Source organism: Bombus affinis, chromosome 5, assembly GCF_024516045.1.
Source record: "Bombus affinis isolate iyBomAffi1 chromosome 5, iyBomAffi1.2, whole genome shotgun sequence".
NCBI classification, from domain to species: Eukaryota; Metazoa; Arthropoda; class Insecta; order Hymenoptera; family Apidae; genus Bombus; species Bombus affinis.
The window spans coordinates 14,546,578-14,563,193 of record NC_066348.1 but is presented as its reverse complement, the minus strand read 5'-3'; the positions used below and the strand labels follow the sequence as shown (position 1 = coordinate 14,563,193).

Below are 16,616 nucleotides of genomic sequence, written 5' to 3'. Positions count from 1 at the left end.
CTTTCATGTGCATAACAAATATGATAGAATTAAAATTCTTACAAATATACAAAGTTTCGAAGAAAATGTGATTTTTTATTTAAAATTTACAATTTTTGTCTCTGATTCTATACAAGGTATTTCAAATTGAATTTTATATACAATACAATTTAATTTCTCTCGCTTGTATTATCGACCATCGTTTGCTCTTTTCCTACTTTTTTTTGGTGGTGTTCCTGTTTGCCCTTTCGTTTGCTCTTTCTTTGGCCTTTTTTGACCAGTCCTCAATCCCATAGCTGCGAATTCCCCAGCATCCACGCGGGTCACATTACTACTACCTGCTTCCTGTTTCTTACTTTTGCACTCGTTTTTCATTTCTTGGTCATTTAAGAATTCTCCATTATCATCAGGCGCCTGGTAGCTATAAATTAACGTCAGGAACATGATATAACAATATAGTTATAAAATTATACAAAATAAATATTTACCCAGGCACTGATGTATCTTTTACTTCTTTTGCAAGCAAAATAAATATTTCCGGGACGTGATAAATTTGTACATTTTCGGCGGTTTCATTCTCCTTTCTTTTTTTCGACTCCTTCGACCTTTAATAATACATATACCTCAATTAAGAAACAAACAGAGAGTATTATTTCTTTCCGTGTTATACAACTTACTGTATAAAACGTATTTTAGTGATCTGATGAAGGTTTTTTTCTTTCGTTTTGAAAATTTCCGCACAGGAAATAGCTTTGCCAACAGCTTTCCCTACCGCATTCCAAACAACGTTGTTATAATTTGAGAATTCCTTCAACGCGTAATCGAGAACATTTCTAATTTTCGAGCCACTTCTTACCTGAAAAAATTCCCATTAAACAACATGCTGTGAAAATACTGGCACTGTTAATCTTTCATGAACTTTCATTTCGACATTTACTTGCATTAGAAGAAATTTTTCTGGTAAATCTGGTATAGGAATTCCCGAATCTGTTGGCTCAGGTTCCACATTTTTCATCCCCTTTTTTTTATTCAATTTTGGTCGGACCATCTGCAAGAAAATCAATCGGTTACTGAATGAAGATTTATTGAGATTTTTACGATCTATTAAGATTTCGAAAAAATATTTCTGCTGATTTTCGTAATCTTAAAGAGAATCATTACGAGGGTAGAATCATGAAAGAGCGGAGGAGACCACGTCTCTCTGCCAGTAGGTCATGAGTCCGCAGGCATCGGTTCTTCGGCGTGCCATTCTTGGAACCATTCATGGAACTTGGAATGACCGAGTACAGTCTTGCACATAAACCTTTCTCGGTTTCATCCTATCTTATCTTCTCTTCTCTCATACAGGAATGTTTAAATATCTACAATTCCTTCGAGTTGCTAATCTTGAACTTGACTTACATCAGATTCGATTATATTTTATATAATAAATAAGAACTAACTTATTTCCATTAAAGGTGTAATCAGTTCAATGTACATTTATTCTTATTCTTATTAAGACAAAATCAATCGGTGAACAGTAAATTTCGCTTTCTTCAGTTACTTGTAATTCAACGCCAGTCTAAACGATATGTCGCGTTTCAAGTGGAAAATGACCATCATTGGTCAGACACGCCGCTCCAAAGCCATACCGATACCTTGACTCTGTTAAAAACAATTTAATCCTTTCAAGATACACTTTTTTAACGAATGAACGCGACACCACAATAGCGTAGAATATAATACACTCAAGTTTGAAAAAGTACAAGCTAATTATAATTTCTTAAGTGACGTATTGAATTACAACGTTTTGTTGCTTAGTGATATAATAATTTATATTCCTACAGATCTCAGTTGTATGAGAAAACTTATAACAGCTCAGTTGTCTTAAAAGTTAAATTCCATTTCTACGATATAGAAAATAAACAAAGACCTATAGAAGAAATCTCGCATTAACGAATATCATATTCGTTCGTATTCAATCCTCTGTCATTCGAAAATGAAATTTCATAGATCCAACGATCGAGACAATTTGACGATCATCGCTTAATATCGATCCTCCTTAGCACGAAACTGAGACATCCTTCGAAAGACGAACAAAGAATCTATTTACAAAATAAATAACGTCAATACTTAACTATAACAACTCTTAACCATTCAAAAATCGAGACTTTATATATTCGACAACCAATATACGATTCGACGATCATCAATTAATATCAATCTTCCTCAGAATGAAACTGGGACGTTTCTCGAAAGTTGGCGTTCAGTGTAATTTCTGGAATTCCGAGGCGAACTTGGAAAAAGCATCGGCGGTCTGAGGGATCCCCTATGGAAACTCCATCAATATTTTCCAATCAGCATTCGATTGCACGGTACATCCCTACCCCTCTGGCTTGTTCGTAGTCGGGGGCAAATACGGAGGGTATAAGGGGGTCGCAGTGTAGGCGTATATGGTGGTGGTATGCGGCATAGTCGGCATAGCGCCGCGACTCCCCGACGCCATATTGCATTATTAAGCACCCCTATCAGTTTCTCACCCCTGCATTCCAGCATTATGAACGTTTTTATCCGTAAAGGGCGTCGTTTTGCCTATGTGAAACGAAACGGGTGCTTCCACTCGTGGATACTAATTCGCTTCCTACGTTATTTCATCAAGATCCTTGATCCTCGAAAAACCTCTGATCGTCCCATCGCGCGTCGACTTCTTCATCTATGGAAATTATACCGGTACACGTATCCGGAAGAATTTGTTGGACAGATACTGACACTTCTTCCGATCGATTTCGATTAAAGATTTAGGCGCGCAGCGCTTTCGATGTACGTCTAGTTCAGTGTTCGCTACGTCACAAATCATTATTTGTCCTATATCGGATACAGAAACTGTTACGTTAGGCTCGTGCACGTCGATGGCGGCAGATAGATAGTCGAGAACATCGCGTTTGCGTCGTTGAATTACGATTTCTATGTTAGTGTGAGACTTTGTAGAGAAGGAAAGTAACTTGTTAAAAGGAACTAATGGTAAACAGAATTTCCAGCGTTTGATCGTTCAATCTATAACGAGGAAATGTGTTTCATCGATGTCGGTGAACTAGTTAGAAGCATTGTTTCTTAGCCATCGAGTGTTTCTCGCTATTCGATCCGATATGTTTTGTTCGAGCAACGAAGGAAACTAATTTCGACGTGACGGCAGATCTGACGAGATTCTTGATGTATCAGGGGATTCTCTAAACGAGAGAACGAAAGGTCAAGGAGTTCCCACCACTTTTGGTGCAGCTGCATCGCTACGACTTTTAAAGGGAGAGGGGACGAGATATTCTGCGTCTGACACCTTTTTAACCATACCTACGCGCTCTTTTCCCACCGTAATAAACCATCGCGCGCTCAGAAGCCTTGCTTCCAATTTATTCGAGTGGCCAACTCTTCTATGGAGAAGACGCTCAACGATTTCATCGCCAATGAACGGCGCAAGCCGTTTTCAGAAGTTTTCCTCCAATACTCCGGAGGAGAACTACGCTCCCTCGAACGATTGTACGAACATTTCCGAGTCAATCGACCTGCAGAATGAAGTTTCCCCGCGCGAAGACCTTTCTATTCCCTATTTCATCGTATGACCTATTACGAAATCAAACAACCATCCAACGATGCCTTCTTAAACAACGTTCTTAAACTTCGTTCGTTAGAACTCGTTGTTTTATTAAGAAACCGTGCTCCTCTCATTGATAATACACGTAACGATAAACTACGTAATCAGTGAGTGTCACAGATGCGACGGTAAATCGTAAAGTCTACCATTGTATCACTTTCTGCAATCGTCTATGGAACATCGTCAAGTTCATTATCGTTCAAGGACACCTCTTAGACGCTTACTCCTTTTATCGCAGCCTATCAGAAGCACGTGTCACCCTTCGTAAAATTCCGCCCAATTTAACGATCTATATGATCAAAATTATATTCACCGCTAGAGAAGTGAAAACGAATTTTCAAAGAATCCGCGATTTTGATTAGACGCAGCCGTTAAAGTTTCGTGACAAAGGGCAAGCATGAGGTTACTGATTGAACGAAGGGGTGTCGGTACCCTTACGTGTCTATTTCAATCTTCCCTTTAACGGAAATTGCGTTCCTAGCCATACATAGATCCACCCATTTCTCCCGCTCGTCCTTTCGAGGATCCGCTAAGAAGATCGCACGGAAGGACGCGTTTGCGCAGGAATTGAAGAATCCTCGCTCCCTGGATCCTCGATATATCCGCGGTGGTAGGCGAAAGTGCGGATTGTTCGGTCGTGGCTCATTCAACGTACACCGGTTGGACCTTACGATCTTCGTCGTCGTCGCTAGCAACAGGTAGGACGGTCTTCCGCGTGGAGACTACGAATTTTCGTTCGAGTTCTTCCGATCGTGACAAAAAGTGAAATTACAAAATATATCCAAGCATCTTTTCGCATCGTATAACGAGATACTGCGGTAATTTTTCTTACGTTTTTAAGGAACCGAGAGTGTCTGTGTCGAGGGTTGATCCTTCGAGCGAATACAATTCTGGATTCATCAATGTTCTAACAATTAGTTGTCTTTATCCGACGTGTTGTTCCAGTGAAACTAAGAAAGTTTCTGTAATATCTTTATCGTATCGTTTATCCTTTTGTCGACGACCGACGCATATATGCGTTCAGTGCGAACCATCAACGTAGCCGGCAAATCCATATATTATACGTTCGACGAGAACGAATGACAAAGACGAAACACAAAAGTTTGCGCTTTTGATGAGCAAAATATTAAAATTTTCCTTTCGCAAATGGATAGGAAGATTGTAATTTTGAAGTCGCTGGAAATAAGAGTGTCTATGTAATTTTACGTTTACCAATTTCTTTAATTTCATTGACGAATTCATCGTGTCGCATTTAGTGACAGATACAGAGTGGAAAAGGGTTCGTCCTTATCGAGCTTGTGACAGATACCATTACCGAATTAACTAGAAAGTAGTAAAAGCAAATTCGTGATAACTGTGATGGTAAACGAAATCACGTTCTATCCGAAGGTATTCAAGGGCCAACCGAACAGATCATCATGGACATTCAGGAGTTTCGCATGCGTGGCAAGGAGATGGTGGAGTACATTTGCGAATTCATGAGTAATATTCACAACCGGAGAGTAACACCGGACGTTGGCCCCGGATATTTGAGACCCCTTCTACCATCGGAAGCACCGCGGGAACCCGAACCTTGGGAGGACATCATGAGGGACGTCGAATCGAAGATCATGCCCGGAGTAAGTGAAAAGGGGAATCACTTTTCATTCTCCGTGACTTTGATAATGTCTACGAGTGACGAAAGAATTTTAAGATTTTGAGAATGAAAAGAAAACTGAACAACGTGTAAATTTTCGATAAAAAGAGGAAAATATTTATAGATAACTCACTGGCAACATCCACGGTTTCACGCGTACTTTCCAGCTGGAAATTCTTTTCCATCGATTCTTGGCGATATGTTGGCGGATGCAATAGGTTGCATTGGGTTTTCATGGGTGAGTTCAATATTTTCTTTTCTTCCTTTAGAGAAAATACTTTACACCCGCGTTACGTATGTAACATCTCTGTTATATGTTACGAATATAAAATTTCCGAGGATGCCGAAGTCGCATCCATACACGAAATTCAATTTTCTCGCGAAGATCAGGGTACGAACATGGATTAGAAAGACTTGACGGATCGCTCGAGTCTGTTTGTTCGTTCATCTCTGTATTTCGACGTTTTATTTGTTCTAGGCGGCCAGTCCAGCCTGCACGGAGCTCGAGACGATAGTCTGTGACTGGTTCGGTAATTCAATATTATTCCATTAAATATCAATCGAATTTATATGAAGTATTATAGAACGAATATCATCGGGTATACTAAATTGCAGGCAAAGCTATTGGTCTACCGACGGACTTTCTTTATTTTAGCCCTGGTAGCAAAGGAGGTGGTGTGATACAAGTAAATTGATATTTTGCGAGAATCAAACACTTTCTGTTGGATTAATTAAATAACGTAATCGTTATATATAAATCGTAGGCAATGAGATAACAGTTAAACGAATTTTAGGGCTCAGCTTCGGAGTGTGTTTTAGTGTGTATGCTGGCAGCAAGAGCTCAAGCTATTGGTAGATTAAAAGAGTTACCTGCTCACGCACATTTGGACGAAACTGCTCTTTTAGGAAAATTAATGGCTTATTGTAGTCGCGAAAGTCACAGCTGTGTCGAAAAGGACGCGATGATCTGCTTCGTAAAATTAAGGATTTTGGAGCCCGACGACAAGAGCGTTCTTCGTGGTGAAACTTTGCGTCAGGTAGAATTTTTCTTTCGGATTATATTTATATTTAATACGTTCGCTACCACAGAGAATTAGCGATTGAATTGCATTAGAAAATTCTCGTAATATTCACTCGCACGTATCGTTGTGAGTTTTAGCAAGTTATAGACGCGAAAGTGATATAGCAAACGTGTTGATTTTGACTGAAAGTTTCTTCTTCGTCATCGTGCGATTTTCTTCAGGCAATCGAAGCTGATACAGCCGAAGGATACATCCCCTTCTTCGTTTCTACTACTTTAGGCACGACTGCTTGTTGCTCCTTCGATAATCTCAGAGAAATCGGTCCAGTTTGTAAAAAATATCCAGGCGTAAGATTATTTATTACGATTTTCAAGCTACATTATCGCGTATATTCAGCTCCAAAATTTGTATTACGGCTGTCGATAGGTATGGTTACACGTGGATGCGGCTTACGCAGGCAACTCGTTCATTTGTCCGGAACTAAAGTACCTGATGGCTGGTATTGAATACGCAGATTCTTTCAACACCAACACGAACAAATTCCTATTAACGAACTTCGATTGTTCCTGTCTCTGGGTTCGTGATAGATTCAAGCTGACTGGCGCGCTCGTCGTCGATCCTCTTTACCTGCAGCATACTCACGCGGATACAGCCATCGATTATAGGTACTATCGATTTCATCGACGTTGTTTATTTCATTAAAAAAACAAGCATCGTTTGTTCATTCAACATCCGTTATTTTTAATTTCTTGTTTCCCCAGACACTGGAGCATACCACTGAGCCGACGATTTCGCTCCTTGAAGCTGTGGTTCGTGATGAGAAGCTACGGGATATCCGGTTTGCAGGCCTACATTCGAAATCACGTTCAATTGGCGAAAAGATTCGAGGCGTTGGTGAGGAAGGATTCGAGATTCGAGCTCTGTAACGAAGTTGTGGTGAGCGACTCGCGAAGACAATACGAAGACAGCAGTGGCTTGGAGTCAAGGTTTATCGCGTTACCAAGTTTTATTGTATTAAATGGTTTTCAGTTGGGCCTGGTTTGTTTCCGAGCAAAAGGCACCGACAAACTAAACCAGAAGCTTCTCAGTGCTATCAATGATTCTGGAAAGCTGCATATGGTGCCAGCCAGAGTGAATCAACGCTTCACGATTCGTTTCGCACTTGCTGCGCCGAATGCCACCGCTTCTGACGTTGGTTAGCAATATCTTGCTTGATAATACCATTCTTATACGTTTCTTTTACTCAATTTTTACTCTATTACTCAATTCTTATTTTTATATCGTAGACATAGCGTGGAGCATAATCACGGATTATCTAGCTGAGTTGTTAGAGTCCAAGGTGAGCGAAATCTCTCCAATTGGAATTTCGTTTCGCTCTTCGAATGTTCTTGCGTATTACGTGTATCTTTATTTTATTTTCAATTGCAGGATGTCATGGACGAGTTGACACAGAGGAAAATGCTCGAGGAAAAGAAGAGAGCCACTTTGGAGCAAAGAAGGTCCTTCTTCGTCCGCATGGTGTCTGATCCTGCGATTCAGCCTGGTTTTACGAAGACGCCAAACAGGACAGGGGGAAAACTCGATACTCAAGCGACTATCGGTGGTATCGGTTCGAATCCTACGAACAGCGCAACGTAAGATTTTGCTGTATCCTTAAAATAGATTACAGAGATTTAACAAAATCACTGATTTAGTATGTCTGACGGTAGACGTTCGTGGATATCGTGGCCACTGGCGTATTTGATGAAGGACGCCGCCGATACTAGCGAACTATCTCTTAGGCACGTTGGAAAATATTCTGCAAATTACTATTTTATCTTCTCTTCTTCTCTTTAAAAATAATATTTCACGTCTTTCTTCTTTCTTATAACGAGATTGAAACTTTGCATTCACATCGAATATTCGAAATTATCCTTACATCGTGTTTTCTTATTAACCGAAAGAAATAATTTTAGATTTCGTCATCTGGATACCATGGTACGGCTGAAAGCAAGCGGTACCGGAAGCCGTCGCGGAAGTAGCAACGGATGCAGTCCGGATCCATCGCCATCCGCTTCGCCGTCCCGTGGAAGATCGCCAAATGGCAGAGCGTAAAACCTTGCCCGATCCTTCATCGTTTTCTTTTCCTCTAAAGTTTCGAAAGTTTCTCCAGATACATTGACAGGAATGAAACTTAAATAAAGAAGCAACAACGATTCTCGCAATCGAATCACGTACGGATACTGCCGACGGAATCGTCGATTAAAAAGAAACGGTGCAAGATTCTCAAACAAGAAAATTCCCTTAAAATTGCTCAGCAACAGTCGACGAATGAAAATATGGTCGAAATTGATCGACCACCCTGTTTGATCGTGGCATCGTTTTTCGTCGCCTGTTTAGTCAACCCCTCGGGACTGTGTGCAGTAGTTGCAAAGTTTCGCGTTCACGGCTCGACCGAAGGAAGCGGCTCGATAGATATAAGTACATCATCTTTACTTGCTTATCGATCTGTTTATATAAGTGTGCTCTCTTTGGATCGCGACAGAATCGTGTACCACGTGAAACACGCTACGTATGTAACATATTATTCTATCCAATATACATTACATATATGATATATAAAGCGTGCTCTATATAGTAAAATGGATTTCCTCAAGTACAGAAACCATGGTATTTCCAATTATTCACCACATCATCTGCGATCGTAATTGTTTTCTGTCGTTATAGAGATGTCTGTGAATTGGCCCGGACATGGAGTTAGGAAGGGGGAGGGGGGAGGATGGAATAAAAAACATGAAACGGAAACTCGTGTCGCGGGAATATCGAAAAAAGGTCATAAAAAGCTATTCGTTACACGATCGAAAAGGTTGGGGTCACGAGAGTGAACGATGTACCTGGACCGTTTGCTTGGTTATCGTTCTCTCTCTTCTAAGTATTCAGTGACATTTATATTCGATTTCGTTTCGATTCCATTTTCGTAGAACTCATTTGCGAAAACGGGATCTCGTTATAAAAACGAAAACGTCGCACGTGGCTCAGGCGTCACCCGCCGAAAGATGCTACGTCAAGCGAAAACGTAAATTGGTTCGCTAGAGAAGGGGAAACTGTCGATAATGTCGATCATTGGCAAAATATTGGTAATTATATTGGTAATATCCCTTACGTAGGCTGTTGCATATTAACAGAGATCAAAGGATAGTCTCCAATGTCGAAAAATAAACGAGCGTAACTTATTGTAAGAAAAACCTATCACGAGAATACTTCTACCTTTTTTTTTTTTTTTTCTTTAGTAAAAGATTCAACACCTACAAATTCTAACTAACTAAATAATTCGATAATAAATAGAAGAAAATATGAAAACGACGATTCAACGATAGATCGAATATACTTCTTTCCCTCCTTATGGAAATTACATTTAATTGTTTTAAACTATGAATTCAATTTACTTCGATCTCCTCGGAAAGCTAACTTTCTAATTGTTTGGGGTATAGCGGTTTTTTGATCGGCAACTTGCCCGAAGCTAACGCGAGTCAAATGGACAATGGCCGGCGGAAAAAAGGGGATCAGTGGTGGAATTAATTAATTCGAACTGGATGGCAATCGTATCGACACCCTCGATCGAGAATCCAATTCGAAAACGTCGGTCGCGAGCAGACCATGCGTGAAGGTAGTGGCGAGAGAGAAAATGGTGTTCGCCATGTGTCTGCTTGTATGTGTTACAAAGATTGAGCGGTGACCTGTCACCGCTTCTACGGGGTGTTGTAAATGTAGGTGAAGAGTAAACGTCTATTTATAAACGGGGGAGGAGGGGGCGAGTTTACTCCCCGTGCATCATCGACAACACGCTGGCTTATTCAAGCAGCGACCCCCTCGATACATCACCATTGATGTCGACCACCCTTCTTACGAATTTTCGTTCAGATTTTTGGCATCGATCCGCGACCACTATCTGCGCGGGTGGCAATCGATTTTCTAATCGTCGAATTAACTCTCTTCGAACGATCGGTACGAAACATGCCAGAAATTTCAATTATCGTTGTTCCCCTTTCCGAGAAAATAATTAAAACAGTAATGGAGATATTTTCAGATGAAATAATTTTTAGTGAAATCTTTTAGCTATAAATTGCAAAAAAGCATTAAAATTTGAGGTGATAAGGTGTCGATTAATTCACACAAACACCGGAATATACCTAACTACGTAGTTTATTAGAATATACCCGATGCGTACACTAGTCGTACAATATACTTGCTGACTCGTTTCGCGGTCGCTAATAGATCGGCGCAAAGAAGTATCGGTTAATTGTCGCTGCTCGTGTCTCTCGGTAACTAAAAATCCGTCGCTACCCTGTCCGCTATATTTATATCCGCCGGAGTTGACGACAGGCGTTAGGATTTGAATTTCGAGGATGTTCTCGAAACGTCCCAACGGGCGCCGAGTTCGCGACCTTGTTTACAATTGTTGGCTTTTTGGGTAGCTGACTCACGAGCCTATGGTCACGGCAAAAACGACGGATTTGGCCTAATGATCGGAACCGCCTAAGGTCGATAGATCTATAATTAGCTCGTGTTTGAGTAAACACGGTTTCTTGTGTAGCGGATTTGCTGGACAAAAACCATAATGACTTTTGTCGACAAGTACCGCTACAAATTTAGTACAAAAAAAAAAGAAAAAATGTTCGAGCGAGAAAATTGACAATTCTTTCAAAATCGTATCACTTTTTTTTTTATAAAGAAGATGTAAGTGTACCGGTGTAGGCATTTGAGGGAAAGAATGAATTATCACGTTACACGTGGGAGGGAAAAAGCGCTGCTAAATTGGTTGAGTGGAAGTATGACGAATTTTATGGGTTGAAGAGAAATTTCGAAGGGGTGTGATCCCTTTTTTCGAACAGGCATTTACGTAAGAAGCGTTACAGTAGGCGCCAGTGTCGTAATCCAGAATGAAGCAGGTAAGTTAATATTTTTCACGATAGATGAAGCTCCGCCTTAATTTTATCTGCGTGAGGCAGGGATGTACGAAGAGGAGGCGCGCATAAAACTGACCGGCGCTATGCCAGGTGCCACCAGTCTCGGTTGCAACGCGGGACAAACCTGTTACGCGTTTCTTTCCAAGTGGGATCATGTTCTGAAACAACTGAAACGACCATTTTCAAATTCCTTCTCCAAGAGAAACGCATTGAAACGTTCGAGTGATATATCTTTAAAGCGGATCGGATTTTCTATCCGCTAATCAAAAAGAAAAAGTGAGTGAAAAACGCTTCGATATTTCGAAAAATCGAAATCGTAAAGTAGTTCGAGAAATAAAACGCAACGGACTGTTTTGGAATCTTTTGGAAAAAGGAAAGTAAAAGCAACAAAGAGAAGTAACGTAAAGAAAAGAGAACACGTAAAGAAGATATTTAATCCCAGGTATTTCTTTGCTTGCGAATGACGTTTATTTCGTCTGTAATCCCGATAAATGGCGGTGAAAAATGTCACGATCACGTACACACGCTTTAGCCGAGAACGTGCTTAATCAAACATGAGTTTCATTGGCACGCACTAGCCCGTCTCTCCTTCGAATTACATTCCAGCCGGCAATTATCATGAACATCGATGAGTTTCAAGTACGTGGCAAGGAGATGATCGAGTATATTTGCGAGTATCTCCGCACCTTGGAGGGAAAGAGGGTGACGGCGAACGTGGATCCAGGGTATCTAAGACCCCTACTTCCAAAAGAAGCTCCAGCGAAAGGGGAATCATGGGATGCCATAATGAGGGACGTCGACAGCAAAATAATGCCCGGGGTGAGTGTCAACTATGGGCTCGATTATCGATCCCCCTTCGTTGATTCCGACCTCTTTCGATGTTAATAATATTCACGAATACTAAAAAAATAGGAGAAACCTGGTCGATCATAAAATAACACTTTTCATTATCGTTAGATCATCCTATTTCCAATATTTCTTTGCCAATTTAATGTTTCTGTGTTGCGCAGTTTTTAAATTCATACCTCGACATTGAAAAATTCGTATAAAAATTTTTTCTACAAATCTTTACGTCCAATACAAACGTTGATTACTGAGAAAACACGGATGGTTTACAGATCACACACTGGCAGCATCCACGTTTTCACGCGTACTTTCCAGCGGGTAATTCGTTCCCTTCGATCCTCGGGGACATGCTGTCGGACGCAATCGGGTGCATAGGTTTCTCTTGGGCGGCGAGCCCGGCCTGCACGGAACTGGAAACGATCGTACTCGACTGGTACGCAAAAGCGATAGACCTACCACCGGAGTTCCTAGCTGAACACAAAAGCTCGAAAGGTGGTGGAGTGATACAAGGGTCAGCCTCCGAGTGTATTCTGGTCACCATGCTTGCGGCACGTACCCAAGCGATTCGAACCTTGAAGGAGCAAGACCCGAACACCGAGGACTCGGCCTTTCTGCCACGGTTGGTCGCCTATTGTTCCACAGAAGCTCATTCCTGCGTCGAAAAGGCAGCGATGATCAGTTTGGTGAAGCTTCGAGTTCTAGAACCAGACGAAAAAGGTTCCTTGCGAGGTAAGCGACTGGAATCTGCGATCCGCGAAGACGTGGCAAACGGTTTGGTTCCGTTTTATGTCTCCACCACTCTTGGCACTACCGGATCCTGTGCGTTCGATAATTTAGTCGAAATCGGACCAGTGTGCAAACTGTATCCTAACATGTGGCTCCACGTGGACGGTGCTTACGCTGGAAACGCGTTCATTTGCCCGGAAATGAGGCCGTTGATGACGGGTATCGAGCACGCAGACTCGTTCAACACGAATCCCAACAAGTGGTTGCTCGTTAATTTCGACTGTTCCTGCCTTTGGGTACGGGATCGAGTGAAGCTGACGTCGGCGCTCGTCGTCGATCCATTGTACCTTCAGCACGCTAGATCCGGAGAATCTATCGATTATCGTCACTGGGGAATTCCTTTGAGCAGACGATTCAGAGCGTTGAAATTGTGGTTCGTAATGAGATCGTACGGAATTACAGGATTGCAGAAGTACATAAGGAACCATATCAGGCTGGCGAGACGGTTCGAGACTCTGATGAGAAGGGACAAAAGATTCGAGATCACTAACGATGTGAGAGTTGGTCTGGTTTGCTTCAGACTGAAGGAGAGCGATGAGATCAATCAGGAATTGTTGGCGAATATTAACGCATCCGGCAGACTTCATATGATCCCAGCTAGAGTCATGGGAAAGTATATCTTGAGATTCTGCGTGATCAAGGAAAATGCTACCGACGATGATATCGATTATGCCGTGGACGTGATCGAAGAACACGCGACGGAGGTGATGCTCGCTCATTACGAAGGAACAGAAGACGAATTTAGGGCGAAGGGACCAAAGAGTCCCGCTGCATTGGACAAAAAGCTGGTACGAAAGTTCAGCTTCACCAGGAGCGTGACGAGGGACGTTTACAAAAGATCCATTTCGAAATCGAGTCTCCACGACGGTGCTACGCCCATCATGGTCGTCGATGATAACTCGCAGGTCGATACCATTGAGGAAGATGTGTTCTGCAACAGCAGGTAGACCACACCTCAGCTCACGGTGCCTAAGAGGAGGGACCAACTGCTATCGTTGCCGTGAGCTGCTGACGATGATGATCGGTGTAATGTTTTTTCAGGTCGTGACGATCCCGATGATGATATCCAGATGATTCGTGAATTATGTGATAGGAATGCCTCTCGAAACCGGCCGGTCTTGTTTGGAATATCACAACTCCGTTCATCATATCGTTGTTTTTTAGGGAACGAGCAAATCTTGCGATCGAGATAAGTTTCCTTCGAATTACGATAAACTGGAAATTTCGTCCGATAGAAACGATTCTGAAGGTATTTATCGAGAGTGATCGATGAAGAAAGTCTGCAGGGTGTTCTCGATTTAGTGCATTGCACACTGGTCATCGTTTGGGACATTGATATATTTTATTTACTGAAGTTTACTGGAAATCATTTTTCGATATGTTGGTAAATCGTTTGGGAATTTGCCTTTCTACGCACGATTTTATGCAACGTAAGTGCAACTGGAATTTATTTTCATATTTATTCCGCAACCAACCAAAGCAAGAGATTACGTGCTGACGAGAATAATTGTTCGAATAAACTGTACTAGTTTTGCAATTGAGGAACGATATAATAAACGTGCCCGATAAAATAGAAGAGAAATAATTGTTCGTAGTATAAGCAATTTATCGATTCGTGTAACAATTCAGAGCATATTAAAAAGGAAAAAAATGAATACGTAGCTAGGCAGAAGTAAGACTCACTGTTAAGTACATCGATTGTCTCTTAGGCTATTAATAGATATAATATTAAATTATTCCATGAACGAATTATGTACGAATAAAGGATAGTTTTCGATTAGATTACTGTAAATTAGATACGAAATGAAGACCTAAACATTTACGGTTGGAATTTTGTCAGTCGACGCTGATCATAGTGTTAGATCATACACACATTACACGTGTTTACTTTGGGTGTTTTACTTCTGAGAAGATCGATTCGAGTTGTAAGTCGCATTGATATTTCAAACGTGTTTGAATAAAAATCCAATCCAATACAATGTAGATTATATTAATGACTATTTATTTCGTATGTAAGTTTAACGGAATAAAATTGAAATTCGTAAAACGATAACTTTTTTTTATTCTTATTGTATCAAGAATTTTTAATCACGACTTTAGTTCCTCGAAGTTATCAATCCGTCGATCAAGATGCAACTTATTAACTTTTAAGTACAATTAAGCAAGTCTTGATAGGCAATCTCTATTAGTAGGAAATCATAAGATACCTGAAGGCAATGTAAGATGCAGGCAGCTCCGAAGTAAATTATTACAATCATAATTACCAATTTAGGCTATATTTATAAGTTATTGAAATATATTTACTAAAAATTATTTAAATATTAAAATGGGAAAAGGTATATGATTATAAAATAGTACCCTTATTCTGAAGAAATATGTCAAACTTTTTTATAGCATATCTTACATTTAAAAGTATAAAATATAATTAGTTAGCTATTACATTTGTCCACATTGAGATATCGTCACAGGAATTTTTGGTTTGTTATTTGGCCCTGTAGGAACATTCTCTACTTTCCTCATAACTAGAAGTCCATCGATAACTCTTCCAAAAACAACGTGTTTGCCATCCAAGAAATTACATTTGGCGCAAGTGATAAAAAATTGACAACCATTAGTGTCTTTGCCACTGTTGGCCATGGATAACAATCCAGGTGAGTCATGTTTTAATGTAAAATTTTCATCAGGAAATGTTCCACCACCGTAGATGCTTATGACTCCAGTACCATCGCCATTTACAAAATCACCGCCTTGGATCATGAAGTCTTTAATGACTCTATGAAATATGGCACCTTTAAAACCTAAAGATACACCGTCTTTTCTGTACTCTCCGGTGCAAAATTGTCGAAAATTTTCCGACGTTTTTGGACAAACATCTTCGAAAAGCTCAAAAATCATTCGTCCGATTTCTGTAGTGCCTACAGATACGTCGAAAAATACCACTGGATTATTCGGATTTCGTAGCTGAGCTTGAATTTGATTCCAAGTTGGCATATTTATATATTTTGATTAAAAACTTCAAAAAGTTTTCTTGCTATATTCTACTATACTATTATGTTTCAATTAAAATAATGTTGCGGCAACATAACCTCTTCACCTTATGAACACATTTCTTGTTTTAATGTTTGAGATTGAAAAATTTGATATCAAAGTGTTTTTTTTTTTCTACTTCAATCTAATAGGGCTTAACTAAATTTGTTTTTATGCAATTAGAGTACGCTTCTTTTTTATGAACTCTTTTACCTTACGTTTGAAGCACAAGACACAAACACATTAGAAATGCTTCGTCGAACTGATTACAAACGCGGGAGAAATATATTAATGCTAAATATAGGTTAGAATTTAATGTTAAACAAAATTTAAACGAACATTAGAGAGTATAACGATATATGTCGAAATTAATTATATTTATAGATATATAATAAAAAAATCCTTTTATAAAGAATACTATCATACTTTGTAACAAATAAAAATAGGTGTATGTGTGTATTTTCTTATTTTTAAAAAATATTAATACTTACTTTTTTGTCGGCTGCTTTTCTGCGGATTTAGTAAAGACTTATCGAAATCACTTAACACGTTACAAAATGATACAAAATGTAATTATGAATTATAACTGTTTCTGTACACTGTAACTGTATAATACGCACTTGTATTTTGGCCTAACAACAACACGTGGTGAGTTTCATTCCTAACTTCATATTGGCAAAACGCGCGGTAATACAAATGCGATGGGTGAAGGATGATAAATTTACACGATGCGGTATTAAAAAGAAAAA

The 16,616-nt window shown here is 40.1% G+C and overlaps 4 protein-coding genes across 11 annotated transcripts; 2 read left to right on the top strand and 2 right to left on the bottom strand.

The window, feature by feature from the left end:
• Positions 1–54: 54 nt before the first annotated feature.
• LOC126916023 (ribonuclease P protein subunit p25-like protein) lies at positions 55–16,519 on the bottom strand. Of its 2 annotated transcripts, none has more exons than XM_050721373.1 (5): positions 16,359–16,519; positions 917–1,027; positions 657–835; positions 468–584; positions 55–400 (listed from the first exon to the last, which is right to left on the bottom strand). In XM_050721373.1, the coding sequence occupies exons 2-5, from the start codon at positions 1,025–1,027 to the stop codon at positions 169–171; spliced, it is 639 nt and encodes a 212-aa protein (XP_050577330.1). In that variant the 5' UTR covers positions 16,359–16,519; the 3' UTR covers positions 55–168. The 2 variants fall into 2 exon arrangements, with proteins under 2 accessions (XP_050577330.1, XP_050577332.1); XM_050721375.1 differs by lacking the exon at positions 16,359–16,519 and adding an exon at positions 16,081–16,099.
• LOC126915976 (aromatic-L-amino-acid decarboxylase-like) lies at positions 2,849–8,906 on the top strand. 5 transcript variants are annotated; one of them, XM_050721279.1, is made up of 14 exons: positions 2,849–4,302; positions 4,994–5,223; positions 5,365–5,478; positions 5,719–5,770; positions 5,856–5,926; positions 6,035–6,277; positions 6,484–6,609; positions 6,689–6,927; positions 7,024–7,198; positions 7,292–7,457; positions 7,549–7,601; positions 7,691–7,896; positions 7,972–8,043; positions 8,218–8,906. In XM_050721279.1, exons 2-14 carry the CDS (start codon positions 5,023–5,025, stop codon positions 8,354–8,356), a joined length of 1,857 nt encoding a protein of 618 aa, XP_050577236.1. In that variant the 5' UTR covers positions 2,849–4,302; positions 4,994–5,022; the 3' UTR covers positions 8,357–8,906. The 5 variants fall into 5 exon arrangements, with proteins under 5 accessions (XP_050577236.1, XP_050577235.1, XP_050577234.1 ...); XM_050721278.1 differs by having other exon boundaries at positions 7,957–8,043; XM_050721277.1 differs by having other exon boundaries at positions 7,024–7,457.
• Positions 11,077–14,893, top strand: LOC126915987 (tyrosine decarboxylase-like). 3 transcript variants are annotated; one of them, XM_050721306.1, is made up of 4 exons: positions 11,077–11,484; positions 11,815–12,027; positions 12,327–13,783; positions 13,882–14,893. In XM_050721306.1, the coding sequence occupies exons 2-4, from the start codon at positions 11,827–11,829 to the stop codon at positions 13,886–13,888; spliced, it is 1,665 nt and encodes a 554-aa protein (XP_050577263.1). In that variant the 5' UTR covers positions 11,077–11,484; positions 11,815–11,826; the 3' UTR covers positions 13,889–14,893. The 3 variants fall into 3 exon arrangements, with proteins under 3 accessions (XP_050577263.1, XP_050577262.1, XP_050577260.1); XM_050721305.1 differs by having other exon boundaries at positions 11,077–11,650; XM_050721303.1 differs by having other exon boundaries at positions 11,078–12,027.
• LOC126916026 (peptidyl-prolyl cis-trans isomerase H) lies at positions 15,201–16,134 on the bottom strand. Its single transcript, XM_050721378.1, has one exon. It carries the CDS (start codon positions 15,829–15,831, stop codon positions 15,277–15,279), a length of 555 nt encoding a protein of 184 aa, XP_050577335.1. The 5' UTR covers positions 15,832–16,134; the 3' UTR covers positions 15,201–15,276.
• Positions 16,520–16,616: the final 97 nt, after the last annotated feature.

Excerpts from the sequence above, each read along its gene's own strand:
- LOC126916023 (XM_050721373.1), bottom strand. The coding sequence starts at position 1,027 with ATGGTCCGACCAAAATTGAATAAAAAAAAGGGGATGAAAAATGTGGAA. Across the intron at positions 836-916 it reads AAAAATTTCTTCTAATGCAA|GTAAGAAGTGGCTCGAAAAT; the intron begins GTAAATGTCGAA and ends GAATTTTTTCAG. Across the intron at positions 401-467 it reads AAAGATACATCAGTGCCTGG|CTACCAGGCGCCTGATGATA; the intron begins GTAAATATTTAT and ends GTTAATTTATAG.
- LOC126915976 (XM_050721274.1), top strand. The coding sequence starts at position 5,023 with ATGGACATTCAGGAGTTTCGCATGCGTGGCAAGGAGATGGTGGAGTAC. Across the intron at positions 6,610-6,688 it reads TTTGTAAAAAATATCCAGGC|GTATGGTTACACGTGGATGC; the intron begins GTAAGATTATTT and ends GGCTGTCGATAG. Across the intron at positions 6,928-7,023 it reads GATACAGCCATCGATTATAG|ACACTGGAGCATACCACTGA; the intron begins GTACTATCGATT and ends TTGTTTCCCCAG.
- LOC126915987 (XM_050721306.1), top strand. The coding sequence starts at position 11,827 with ATGAACATCGATGAGTTTCAAGTACGTGGCAAGGAGATGATCGAGTAT. Across the intron at positions 12,028-12,326 it reads ACAGCAAAATAATGCCCGGG|ATCACACACTGGCAGCATCC; the intron begins GTGAGTGTCAAC and ends GATGGTTTACAG.
- LOC126916026 (XM_050721378.1), bottom strand. The coding sequence starts at position 15,831 with ATGCCAACTTGGAATCAAATTCAAGCTCAGCTACGAAATCCGAATAAT.